The 14,188-nt window shown below is 34.7% G+C and overlaps 2 protein-coding genes and 1 long non-coding RNA gene across 3 annotated transcripts; all 3 read right to left on the reverse strand.

The window, feature by feature from the left end:
- Positions 1-7,297: 7,297 nt before the first annotated feature.
- Positions 7,298-7,909, reverse strand: LOC131172221 (uncharacterized). The gene is made up of 2 exons (XM_058133170.1): positions 7,781-7,909; positions 7,298-7,672 (listed from the first exon to the last, which is right to left on the reverse strand). Exons 1-2 carry the CDS (start codon positions 7,877-7,879, stop codon positions 7,298-7,300), a joined length of 474 nt encoding a protein of 157 aa, XP_057989153.1. The 5' UTR covers positions 7,880-7,909.
- Positions 7,910-7,987: 78 nt separating this feature from the next.
- LOC131171746 (uncharacterized) lies at positions 7,988-8,559 on the reverse strand. The gene is made up of 3 exons (XR_009142387.1): positions 8,441-8,559; positions 8,262-8,349; positions 7,988-8,179 (listed from the first exon to the last, which is right to left on the reverse strand). It is a non-coding gene; the product is annotated as an uncharacterized LOC131171746 (long non-coding RNA).
- Positions 8,560-9,497: 938 nt separating this feature from the next.
- On the reverse strand, positions 9,498-12,744 carry LOC131172222 (uncharacterized). Its single transcript, XM_058133171.1, has 4 exons — positions 11,094-12,744; positions 10,728-10,997; positions 10,270-10,602; positions 9,498-10,027 (listed from the first exon to the last, which is right to left on the reverse strand). The coding sequence occupies exons 1-4, from the start codon at positions 12,742-12,744 to the stop codon at positions 9,498-9,500; spliced, it is 2,784 nt and encodes a 927-aa protein (XP_057989154.1).
- Positions 12,745-14,188: the final 1,444 nt, after the last annotated feature.

Genomic DNA, 14,188 nt, shown 5'->3' on the forward strand with positions numbered 1-14,188 from the left:
GCGTGGTGGGGTGGGGAGGAGAGAGAAAAGAGAGAGAAAAGGGAGAGGGACGACGCGCGCGGGGAAGAAAAAGGGAAGAAGGAAAAAGACCGGTCCGATTCGACCGGTCCAATCCTGTCCGGTTCGATTCAGCCGGTTCGATCAGAATACAAAATTTTGAATTTTTACTCTGCCTCGGGACCGAAAACGAGGTCCAAAAATTCCGAAAAAATTCCAGAAAACTCAGAAAAATACGTAGACTCCAAATATATTTTTAGTTTTGCCACGTGGTCTTTAAATTAATTTTTAAAAATCACCACAGTTTATATTTTCGGAAAATCGAACCCGATTTTTAAAATCCGAAAAATCTCAAAAAAATTTCAAAAATTTAATAAAATTAAAATACTAAAAATGCTCATAAAATTAAAAATTTTGGGGTGTTACACCTTTATATACACAACATCTGCCAAAGAGTTGTGGGATGAAATTGGGGAAAGATACGGAGAGAGAAATAGTCCTCTCATCTTTCAGATTCAGAAGAAAATTAGTTCTATGGTACAAGAGAATATGTCAGTTTCTGTCTATTTCACAAAATTAAAGAAGCTTTGGGATGAATTAGCTAGTGTAGAGCCACTTCCAACATGTACATGCGGTGCTTCTAAAGAAATTGTCGAGATTGATAATAGAGGGAAGTTAATGTAGTTTTTGATGGGTTTGAATGATGATTTTGATCAAGCTAGAAACCAGATTTTACTATCGGATACTTTACCTTCAATCAACAAAGCATATTCTACAATGTTGAAAGTAGAGACACATAAACAAGTTACAAGTTCTTACGTTGCGCCAATTGAATCTATGGCTTTACAAGCACAATCACAAGGTTTTAAGAAAGATCAGAGAAGAAATGACAGGAGGAAGGGTCATTGTGACTACTGTCAACAAGATGGATATGTTCGAGACACCTGTTTCAAACTAATTGGGTACCCTAATTGGTATAAAAACAAAAAGCATACAGGCATTTTTGCTAGTAATTTTTAGCAGTCAAAGCATCCCTATAACGCATCTGCTAAACATGCTACTGCTTATGTAGTTGAGACTCCTATTGACAGAGAAGTTTTGGTAATGCCTGATAACTCTGATAGGATTGGCGAGATAAGTGCCATGCTTGGTAATTTGCAGCAGGAAGTTCAATGAATGATGAAGGCCAAAGCTCCAATAGTTGCTTTAGCTGTTTCTCAGCAACATGTGAATCAATACACAGGGAATTATTCAGGGCATCATGATACTCACTTTGCTGGTAACTTAGCTATTCTAGTAGACGTAAAGCAAGTAAATATGTGGATTGTGTTTGGATCATGGACACAGGTGCCACTGATCATATGACACCACATCACACATTTTTTACAACCTTTACCTTTCTTGATTCCCCAATTTCAGTTTAATTACCTAATGGCAATTCATGTCAAGTTAACAAGTTTGGAACTGTTTGTGTTCCGTCCTCTCTTACTTTATATGATACTTTGTTTGTTCCCAACTTTCATTATAATTTGTTATCTATTCCTAAATTACTCTCCACGATAAAAATGACAATTTTATTTATCGATTCCTGTTGTATTTTTCAGGACTTGAGGACTGATAAGGTAGTAGCTGTGGGGAGAGTGACACAAGGCCTATATACTTTGGATTCATCTAGTTTTTTTATCTTCTACAATAAAATAGTATTTGTCTAGCATTTTCCTTGTCAACACTATGATTCCTTTGAATAATGACAATCATGTTCAATCTCATTCTTGTCAATTTTCTCAAAGTGATTACTCTCTATTACATGCCAGATTAGGGCATGCTTTTATCAATAAAATCAAACAAATTACTGGTTATCCTTTCTCTAAACATGACTGCTTGATTTGTCCACTAGCTAAGCACCATCGCATGCCTTTTCTAGATAGTCTTTCTTATGCAAAACTTCTTTTTGATTTGTTGCATATTGATGTTTGGGGACCATATAGAACTACATCAATAACAGGGGCCAATTATTTCCTAACTATTGTGGATGGTCATAGAAAAGCAACATGGACCTACATGTTACATTCCAAAAGTCAAATCTTTAGCACTCTCAAACAGTTTGTCCAATATGTTGAAACTCAATATAATACATCTGTTAAAGTCATTAGGACTGATAATGGGGGAGAGTTTGTCAATACTCAGTCTAAAGAATTTTTTGCTCTCAAAGGGATTGACCATCAACTTACTTGTCCAAACGCTCCTCAACAAAATGGAGTTGTAGAACGTAAGCATAGGCATTTGTTGGATATTGCTAGAGCTATGAAACTTGAAGCTTATATTCTTGATAAGTTTTGGTCAGAGTGCATCTTAACTGCCACATACATTGTTAATAGACTTCCTGTCAAGAAGTTAGGAGGTAAAACACCTTATGAAATCATACACCATAAGCCACCAGCATGTGATTCCTTGAGAACCTTTGGTTGCTTATGTTTTGCAACAAATTTGTCACCCTCTAAGAGTAAGTTTTCCCAAAGATCCATCAAAGCTTTGTTCATGGGTTATTCTTTGACCAATAAAGCTTATAAGTTGTATGATTTAGAAGCGAATTCTTTTTTTGTCAGTAGAGATGTTTTGTTCTATGAGAATGTTTTTCCTTTTCAGTTTTGTTCTTCTGTCGATTCTCCTTCTCTTCCTATTCGTATATTAGAGTCTTCCTTGCCATCTCAGGACTTTGCACCTCATGCAGATAACACTTCTAATTCTCCTGATGTGTCTCTTTCTACTACTATTCCTTCTTCTTCACATCCTTCTTCCCTTGTTGTTTCTCCACCTGTCATACCTTCCCTTCCTCGAAGGAAATCCACTAGACAAATTACTAAACCTTCTTGGCTAAATGATTTTGTGCATATGGCAGTGACATACTCCTTTTCTACTGCTACATCAGATCAGTCCACCTCAGGTATATTTTTTTCACCCATTGCTTTTAACCCAGCTTATAAATCCTTTGTACATAATGTGTCAACTATATTTGAACCAACCACATATTTTCAGGCATCTACTGATGCTAGGTGGGTAGAAGCTATGCAACAAAAATTGCAAGCCCTTGAAAAAAACGAGACTTGGGTGTTGATTGAGCTTCTAAAGGAAAAAAACCAATTGGATCAAAGTGGGTGTACAAGGTTAAATTTAAGCCCTCTGGTGAAGTGGACAGACTGAAAGCCAAGTTAGTAGCTAAGGGGTATAATCAAATTAAGCGTGTTGATTATAAGGGCAGATTTTCTCTAGTTGCAAAAATGGGTACTGTTAGAATTTTTATAGCTCTTGTTACTGCTAAGTGTTGGCCTATTTTTCAACTTGACATTAATAATGCATTTTTGCATGGTTTCTTGGATGAAGAGGTGTATATGTCACCACCTCCACGCTATGATAAAGCCTTACCTGGTCAGGTTTGCTTGCTCAAGCAGTCCCTTTATGGTCTCAAGCAAGCATCTCGACAATGGAACATTGAATTTACAGCTTTTCTTCATTCATTGGGATTTATTCAATCTCAACATGATCATTGTTTATTTACAAGATCTATAGATGAAGAATTTTTGGCTTTACTCATATATGTTGATGATGTGATAGTTACAGGCACTTCCATAACTGCTATTACTTCTATAAAAAAGGCACTTCATGATAAGTTCACAATTAAAGATCTTGATCCCCTTAAGTATTTCCTTGGTCTTGAAGTGGCGCTTTCAGATACGACACTATTGTCAGTCAAAGAAAATTTATTTTGGATCTAATTCAAGACATTGGTTTGTCTATAGCCAAAGCTGTTACTAGTCCTTTGCCTACTGCCTTGCATCTTTCTCCTGACACAGGGGATCTTTTGCCTGATCCGAATCAGTATAGAATATTGGTGGGACGCCTATTGTATGTTAATCTTACCAGGCCAGATATCAACTATGCGGTTCAATACCTTAGTCAGTTTATGTCTGCTCCTCGAATGCCTCATTGGATAGCAGCTCTTCATGTTGTCAAATACCTCAAGTATTGTCTCTCTAAAGGTTTATTTTTTCCTGTCTCTAACGATCTTCAATTGTCCGCTTTTTATGATGCAGATTGGGCTTCCTGCACATTTAGTAGAGAGTCATTAACTGGCTATTGTGTATTCTTTGGGGGTGCTCTTATTTCTTAGAAAACTAAGAAGCAGGCTACCGTTTCCAAATCATCTGCGAAGGCGGAGTATCGTGCCATGGCTGCTACTGTGTGTGAGTTCTTGTGGATCACTTATGTGCTTTGTGATCTTCAAGTTTCTGTTACGCTTCCCATCCCTCTCTACTGTGACAATAAGGCAGCATTACACATTACTAGTAATCCAGTCTTCCATAAGCGCACCAAGCATTTGGAGATAGATTACCACATTTTCTGAGATCAATTACAAAAGAGCTTTGTGATTCCATCTTATGTTTCTTCAGTCACTCAGCTGGCTGATGTATTTATTAAACCTTTGTGTACTTCTGCTCATTCTTGTTTAATTTCCAAGTTGTCTCTAGTGGACATCCTTCTACCAGATCCAACTTGAGGGGGGGTTGTAGAGATTAATTAGATTATTTAACTTTGCCAGTTGGCATGTATATTACTTGTATAAATACCCTTCTTAGTGCAGTTGATCAATACAAGAAAAACTTTATTCAGTTCATTTTCTCGTTTTCTCACACAGCGGGCATCACCAAATGGAGCGGCTCCCACAATTCGCTCTCTAGCAGTTCACGGGCTTGTTTTAGATGCAATAACAGTTTTCCCGAAGATGCAGGTGGAAAATGTTATATTCTTTAACTTTTCTTGGAATTTTAACAGCATGTAGCCATTGTGGTTTGGTCAAAGAGAGCAGCAAGTACTTTGATTAGATGAAAAGCCATTACTCAATTCTTCCACAACTTAAGCGTGCTATGGAGCAATGGTTGATCTCTTCAGTCGAGCTGGGATTCTGGAAGACGCTTATGCCATTATTAAGGTAATGCCAATGGAGCCGGATATTATTATATGGAGGGCACTTCTTAGTGCTTATAGAACATACAAAAAGCTAGAGCTGGTTGAAGTTGCCATTACAGATATATCACGCCTTAAGAGTGGCGATTATGTCTTGTTGTCAAATGTCTACTGTTCTCAGAAGAGATGCCCGGATGGGATAGTGCAGAAGAGGTAAGAGAAATGATGAACCTTCGAATCTCCTATGACAGTCACAATTGGATAAAAATGGCACGACTTTCGAGGCTATAAATCACGGTTATTATTGTAAGGGACAGGATCCCTTTTCACTGTTTTGAAGGTCTCTCATGTGTTATTAGATATATAAAGGCTATTAAATTTTTTTTTTTCATAAATAGTAAATTTTATAAAAAAATAATATATATATATATATATATATATATATATAATGTATTTAATAATTTTTTTTATGAAAATTATTAATAATCAAATCCGAAACACTTGGTGAGTGAGTTCTCGCAGGATAGGATAGGTGGATATCGAATTATTCAAGGAATCCATAAGCTGAGGTAGCAAGATTATCGTAAGTATTGCCTGCGCCGAGTCCCGTCCCCACAAGAAGCAGATTTTTAAGAAGCGTAGGGATCTGATTGGCCAAAAGTGAGACGATGTTATTCCATGCATACACAAGGGATGACACGGTCATCAATTAACAAATTTCAAAGGCTAAACAAATTTCAATGGATGACTTAGTCACATGAAAAGCAGGGGAATTGACCGTACAGGGTCAATTTAAAAAATAATAAATCAAAACGGGGTAGAATTTGAGAAAATTACGGGAAAGGGGTGAGAAGGCAAAAAAACGTTAATAAAAATAGCGTCCTAACACGTAGACGCTATTTAAAATAGCGTCCAAAGAAAAACGCTATTTTGAATAGCGTCCTCACATAAAAATGCTATTCAAAATAGCGTTTTACGTGAGGACGCTATTCAAAATAGCGTCCCCACAACAGCGCCTCCCGAAGCAATCCGAAGCAGACGTGAGGACGCTATTCAAAATAGCGTCCCCACGACAGCGCCCAACCCACAGCTCCCGCAGCAGCCGAAGCAAGCCGAAGCAGCAGCCGAAGCAAGCCGAAGCAGAAACCGAAGCTACAAAAACGCTAATATGATTAGCGTCCAAGACTCTCCGCCGGCAAACATGAAAAACGCTAATCATATTAGCGTCCCGAGACTGATTTTGTAAATATATTAAATTTATAATATTTTGATCGATCATTTAATTATAATTATTTATTATATTTTATAAAATATATAGATTGATTTTGTTTAAAGTTTATTTTATATTTTAGTAGTAGTAATATTTATTTAATATTATATATTTATGAAATTAATTTAATTTATATATTCTAAATAGAATATAATTGTACGATTTAAAAAATATTTATATTCATAAAATTAATTTTATATTTTTGTAAAAAAAAATTTATTAATCATAAAAATATTTCTTAATTTATAGATTAAAAAATATAAATGTATAATATTTGAATATATTTGATTGATAAATTTAAAATTATGTTAGTTATAAAAATTAAAAGTTATTAAAGTATAACTAATATTAATTTTTATTCTTATTATAATTATGGATAATATATTTTCTTCATAGCAATTAATAAATGTAATTACTTAATTAGTTTTAATTACTTTATTATTTTCAAATTAATTAAAAATATATATATAAAATGTTTACTAACATGTCATACGAGCAATTGACTTAAAGCAAGATATAAATTAAGACAAGTATTCATAATTATTATACAAATAAAAATAAATATTTAAATTAGTCATGTGCCACAACCAGGTCTTCGAATATGTCGTCTCGGTAGAAGAACTCGATGTTGTCCCCCTTCTTGCTGCTCTTCTGGATCACCTTGTGCATCTTGGGGTTGGCCAGGTTGCCCTTGTTGTTGTCCTGGTGATTCCCCCCCTGCAGTATAATGCATAGCACCTTGTTCATGGTGTCCAAATAGACCTGCACCAGATGGAATATGGCCTAAGGGACCAGACTGATATAGTGCATAGTATTGATCTGAACCATATCCGCCAAATTGACTCGAAGCATATTGTGATGGCCCAATGCTAGATGGTCTGCCAAATGGAGCAAATAAGCTACTCATTGGTGTATGTGGCTGCTGACTCTCAGTGAAGTCAAATGTGTACGCTTTGCACATGAGAATGATATGTCATCCATGGTGTTGATGGGCGGTATTGATGGGGTAGGCATCCAACCGGTATAATGTGGGGATAGTTTACGAATATGGTTGGAATCGTGGATGGACTAGGATGAGGCGGTGCGGGAGCTAAGGGAATAGGACCAGCACGATGCCATGCGAGAAAGGGTGAAATGCGACGGTGGGGGCATAACATCATCAGTGGAGAGGATTGACGCATTTGATGTTGACGACGTCGAGGAGGGCGTGATTGGCGTCGTCTTTGGTCTACGTGAGGGGCCAGGTGGGTGGATGGGTTGGTCCTCTTCCAATTCATCATTAAAAGTTGCTGCTTGAGGTGCAGACTGAGGAGGTGGCATTTGGCAAAGCCTACTTTCTTGTTCCAGAGCAATCATCATTTTTCTTAATGTACGCTTAACTTTTGCCACGTTTTGTGTTGATGGATTTTGTAATTTTATCAAACAATCCTCAATTGCGTCCTCCTGTAAAAATAAAAAATATATACATAACGTTACATTTTATGTTAAAAAATACAAAATTATTATTATAAGTATTTAATAATGAAAAAAATACATGTTGTTAATCATTACCACACAACCAATAGCAGCTCCACTTATTGAGATCCAACGTCTACCAGCTCGACGGTACCACTCCATATATTCAGAATGATGGTGGAGTGGTTGTCCCATTTGTTGCCCTTGAACAATATATTGTTCTCGCCTATTCCAACAATGAATATATGTTGCATGGTGGTGTGCCCAATTACTCTCACTGAGTTGGAGAGTAATATCGTGCAACTCATCTGTTTGCATCGGTGGTGCTGGAATAGGCTGGGCCAAACCAAACTGCCTCATGACTCTGTCAGGTTGGTGCCATTCAATAATATGAAAGCAAATTAATGGCACCACTGTCTTCCAACTGGGACGACCTTGGATACACATGTCTGGCAGCTCATCCAATAATTCCTCACTATATGGTTCCCAAGTGATCTGCAAGTGAATATTAGCAAAACATGAAGTGATTATAAAGGTACGGAAAAATATAACATATTATTTTAAGTCATATTATTACATCTTCAGGTCGCATCCGGTCAAGGTTGTACCGAATTTGTGGCAGTACATGAGTTGTTACTTCAGTGATTTGTCGAGCTCTACTCCACCTGTTAGTTGATAAGAAAATTAAAAATATAATACAATAAAAGGCAATTTATTCATTGCTTAATGGATAAAAATATAAATTTAATGACATACCTAGCACCTAGAGGTGCATCATGAGGAGCTGATGGATCCCTTATTGATGGAGAGATTATTTTAAATCTCTCCCAAGCCCAGATCTGCAAAATGAATAGTGGTCCTGAAATCTCCTTTGTTTGATGCTGACAACCACGGCATAGCTCACGATAAAGGAAGGCTAAGCAAGCTCCACCCCAACTGTATGTCCCAGCTTCCCTCAAGTCTTCTAGAAGGGGTAGAAACATCAAGTTGACACGTGAGTTTGTATTGTCAGGAAATATCGAACTAATGAGTCGTAATATGAATGCTCTTGCATGCCATAATACGGTTAAATCATCAGCTTGATGTGGAATATCTCCAAACTCATCAACTAGCCACGATAATTTGAGTGTATGTCCTCGGATCATTTCGGGGGGTGGTCTAGCTCCCAATAATGTCTCACAAACTTACGGCGATCGGCGTGACATTCGATTCTGGCCGGACCCATGTCTTGGCAACCGGAAATAATCGCGACATCACGAAGAGTGATTGTGCACTCACCAATTGGCATCATAAACGTATGGGTTTCCGGTCGCCATCGCTCAACAAAAGCAATCGATCAAAGCAATCAAGAAAAAAACCCTAGTCTAGCAATACTAATAAATCCAGAATCACGAAGATGAGGAACAATTCGGTCATCAATGTCAGTATGTAATATTAGCCCCTGCCTCCTGCATGTAACCACTTCATGCTCAACTGTACCATTCCAAATCCCTTGAGCGGTGTTGTGGTGGAGTCAAAGAAGCTCTTAATCAATTGGACCAGGCACAATGTAATCTCTTCTTTCTTGTTGTGTAGTCATACCTATTTAGTATTACAAAATATACATTTTCAATGGATCTTTTGATAGGTAAAACAATGCACATATGTTTCTTGTACATTAATTAATACACGAATGGTAACAAAAACATATAATGAAGGAATTAAATTATATAAATAAACATAGTCAATACATTACTTAAAAGTACAATATTGTTGAGTACATCATCAAAACATATAAATATACATGAAAAACACATATAAATATTACAACTAATTAGGTCACCCTGACTATTTGATTCACAGGACATGATCTAATTAGCTCATCATAAAGGTCTTTGTCCAATGTGTAGTTGATTTTAGGTAACATGGGCTTCAACAGAGTATGTTTGTGACTATCACGAATTTTTATACCACTTGACCGACACATTGTCCGCGTAGCGACCCAACTAGCATATTCTTTTGCGAATCCCTTAATTAGCAGTAAATATGATGGGGTACGGTTAGCTTCTAATTTTTGCCATACGCGGTCAAGTATACCCTTGTCGTAGATACAGCTAAAAGCTGACCTTAAAGCCAAATATCTAGGTTTATCTGTTAATAGCTCTCCTTCCCATATGATTTGTTGAATGAGCCCGTTGACCCTTATCATATGCTTAACAATGCAGAGTAGGTAATTCCCTGTAGTTGAGGGTGTTACTTCCATTGGTAGATTAATCAAATTCTTAATTAGTCCATGTACCCTTGCTCTTTGTTGTTGATTGACAATCCTTTTTGGAGTGCGCATTATACGAGCCATTATATTATCTACGACATAAACAAAATGGAGCACAAATAAATATATGAGAATCACATGATAATGCAAACATTATGGGAGATAATGTACTTGATAATAAAACATGTTACATTTACACATAAAATTAAAATATAAAAATAAATACATTCCGCAACAATTTATAATAATGATACATATTAACATAATTAACTTATGTTGTTCCTTCGCATGTGACAATTTTTTTTTGTGTGTCCTTGTACATGACATAACGAACAATGATTTACACTCCAATCCATTTCATTCTTCTTCCTTGACGAAATTGGTCGTCCTTTAGACCTTTTCTGGGTTGGGTCAGGTAGAAGAACTGGATAATTATCTGTTGGCCAATCATCAGGATGTCCAAGGGCATGAAACTGCCACTCATAGCACTTAAGTGTTTGCTCCAATGTGTAATAATTTGAAACGTATTGCTCATAATTAATTGACATTGCTTGGCATGCGGCAATCACATGAGAACATGGAATGCATATTTCTTCAAACTTCTTGCATGTGCATTGCCTTTCATCAAGTTTGATCACATGCTTCGTTTCAGATCTTGCCTTCCAAACTTCAAATTCACCACAATCGCGGTTAAAGATTCGGACATTATATGAGCTTGCTTCATTTAAATTGTCAAGTAATATTTGACGACATCTTTGAGTGTAAATTTGAAGCCCATTTCTGATTGCTCACGGAGGGTCGTGCAGCGTGTGTCAAAATAATCAACACACTGGAAAAATATTTTTTCTACCATTGCAGTTATGGGTAAAGCACGGATCCCTTTGAGTATTCCATTAACAGACTCAACAGTATTAGTTGTCATGGAGCCATAACGTTTCCCTCCATCATGAGAATGTGTCCATTTTTCCAAAGGTATCTTTGTAGCCCATTCAAATGTATCAGGATGCTCATTCTTGATTGTGTTCACGGCCTCATAAAAATTTTTTTTTTCCAATTTTTGTGCTGTAAAAATAAAAAAGCCATGTTATTTGTTGGATACACATGTCAACTTTATATTTAGATTACAGTAACAATAAATAGTCAACTTAGAAAACTAACCTGCCTTTCGGAGAGCTTCTTTCATATTAGTATTCTTAAACTTTGTGTTGTAATTGCTGATGATATGTCTTAAGCAGTATCGATGATGCCCAGCAGGAGGTTGCCACCAATCTTGATTCATTGCCTTTTTTATGGCAATATGTCTATTTGATATAACACATATTCCATTACGATCTGTCACAAACACCCTCAAACAAGACATAAACCAATCCCAGTTCCTTGTATTTTCACTGTCGACTATTGCCCACGCAATTGGGAAAATATGGTTATTACCATCAAGTGTTGTTGCACAAAATAAACATCCTTTGTACTTTCCATATAAAAAAGTTGAGTCTATGAATATAACCGGTCGACAGTTCTTGAATCCTTCTATTGTTTGTTTATATGCCCAAAACATTCTATCGAAAACCCGATAAGCAGGATCTAATATATTATTAACAAAAAAAGGATCATCTTCAATCAAGAACATACTTTCAGGGTTCTGTTTGCACAAAGCAAGCATAAATTGTCGCAACCTTCCGTAAGATTCGTCCCAATCACCAAAGATCTTAATAATTGCATCGTGCCTAGCCTTCCAGGTCTTTCGATAACTTGGCATATATCCAATCTTATCTTTTATTTCAGACTGTAACGCTCTTATCTTCACATTGGGTTGTTCACGTACAATGGCGAGAATGAAATCAGATATAAATTTGCTATCCAATTGCTTATGATCTTGTGACAGTGATGGATTAACACATGTATGTGGTCCATTATATCGCGTAATTTTCCATATATCACTTCCTTTCCCTCGTGAGGCACGCAATCTCCACTTACAATTGCTCGTTGTGTCTTTGCACCTGATGGCATATGTTCTACTCTTTGTCTCCTCATTACAAAACTCATGGTGCCTATGTAAATGATATTCTTTGGCAGCTTTTTGGACATCCTCTCTAGATGAGAATATCATTCCTAATTCAAACTCTTTTAATGGATCCCACATTGAACTACACTGTGGTGTTGACCATGGATCAACCATTAGCAATGAAAAATCTATTTCACTATAAGGCGAAGGAGGGACAAGCGGCATTATTGGGTTTGCAACATGAGTATTATAGTAAAAAGGCAAATCTACTACTAACTCATTATGATGACCACCATCCTCATTCATGTCCCAGTCATCACTATCAATCCATTCTTCATCAGACTCCGCATCATCCTCATCATCATCAGGACAATAATCATTGCTAGCGGATTCAAAATCATCCGTACACTTCAGTGCTTCAGTGTAACAATTATTTGATGGGCCCGCTTCATCAACAACATTTGCAGATGGTCGAAAAATTTCAATATATAATTCAATCGATGACATACCTCCAATTTCATCAATGTAATTAAACATAATATTCACATCGTCATCGTTTGTCAAACCCATGCAATCCCATTTAAATGAGCCATTTTTTTCAATGGGTTGTCTGAATAAGATTTTCGATATAAATTCATGTCCACCTTTAAGATTAATTCCACGGACAATTTTCATTCCTAAAGTACCAAAATCCATACGTTTACCAATAGTAATGACGGTTGATGAACCCCCATAATATTCATAGCCTTCATCATTCATAATGATTTCTCCATCCCAATATAAAGTAGCAAAACTTGGAATTGACATTTCTGATAAAATAAAAATCGTAACAACTATCAGCATAAACGGTCTGGTTGACAATACGTTTTACATTGTACATTACTAATTTTTCTATTTTTTTAATTTTAATTAATAAAATAAATTAATATTTTATTTCTACTAATTATATTTTAATTAAATATGCAATGATTTCGACATATTTTTATGTTACTCTTGTTTTAATTTTTTAATCATATTTTAATAATATTAATTTTTTAAAATAATTACATATTAATTGTTATATTGAGTTTCGCCAATTTTTTTTATTTTATTATTTTTTATTTCTTCCATAATATATAAATCATATAATTTTATAATTTATTTTTATTAATTACATTTTAATTAAAATGCTACTTATTTTTTTTTTGGCAATTTTTTATATTACTAATTTTTCATTTTTTAATAATATTTTATATAAATTTATATTTTATTTTTATTACATCCTTTTCTATAATATATTATGAACACAATTTTCTATTAATAAAGAAATTATTTTCAACAACATTTTACATTACTAATTTTTCTATTCTTTTAATTTTAATTAATAAATTAAATTAATATTTTATTTCTAATAAATACATTTTAATTAAAATGCTACTTATTTTTTTTGGCAATTTTTTATATTACTAATTTCTCATTTTTTATTAATATTTTATATAAATTTATATTTTATTTTTATTACATCATTTTCTATAATATATTATGAACTCAATTTTCTATTAATTTTTCCCTTTCTTCTATAGCTTTTACTAATTTTTAAAAACTTAAACTATTATTTTATTTTATACTAATATTCTCTGTTTAACTTATTAAACTATTATATTATGAGATACAAAAATTATATGACTTAATATAAAATTTATTTTGTAACATAATTTACATTTATAATTTTTATTTTCTCTTTCCTAACATTTTGTTAATACTACAAATTTATATTATTTTTTCTTTACCTTCTTTACTATTATACACTAAAAATATAATTTTTTGTATTATTTTTCCCAATAACCAATACTCATTTTATCAGTATTATGCTATTACTATATATATATCAACTTGCTCACAAACATACCAACATGCATGCATAAAAAAAAATATATATATATATTATTTTCAGCATAATAATTACATTAACACTCAAGCATTTTATATATTGCATGTTAAAACTTGTAACGAAAATTTATTTCTTAAGGAATATTACATTTTTTTCACAATAATATACATTATTATCACCTAAGCATTTCATATATTATATGTTAAAAATTATTAAACAGTCAAAATACATACCTTAATATAATTTTTTTTCAAATTTCTTCTTTCTTTGCTTGTGATCTACCACTGCCTGCACCTTACTCTTCTCCTTCTTGCTCCACCCGAGCTGCTCCACCAAAATGAGACAATGGATGAGGGAATGAAGGAGCGAAGGAGACGATGG

This window comes from Hevea brasiliensis, chromosome 13 (assembly GCF_030052815.1).
Source record: "Hevea brasiliensis isolate MT/VB/25A 57/8 chromosome 13, ASM3005281v1, whole genome shotgun sequence".
Classification (NCBI taxonomy): Eukaryota; Viridiplantae; Streptophyta; class Magnoliopsida; order Malpighiales; family Euphorbiaceae; genus Hevea; species Hevea brasiliensis.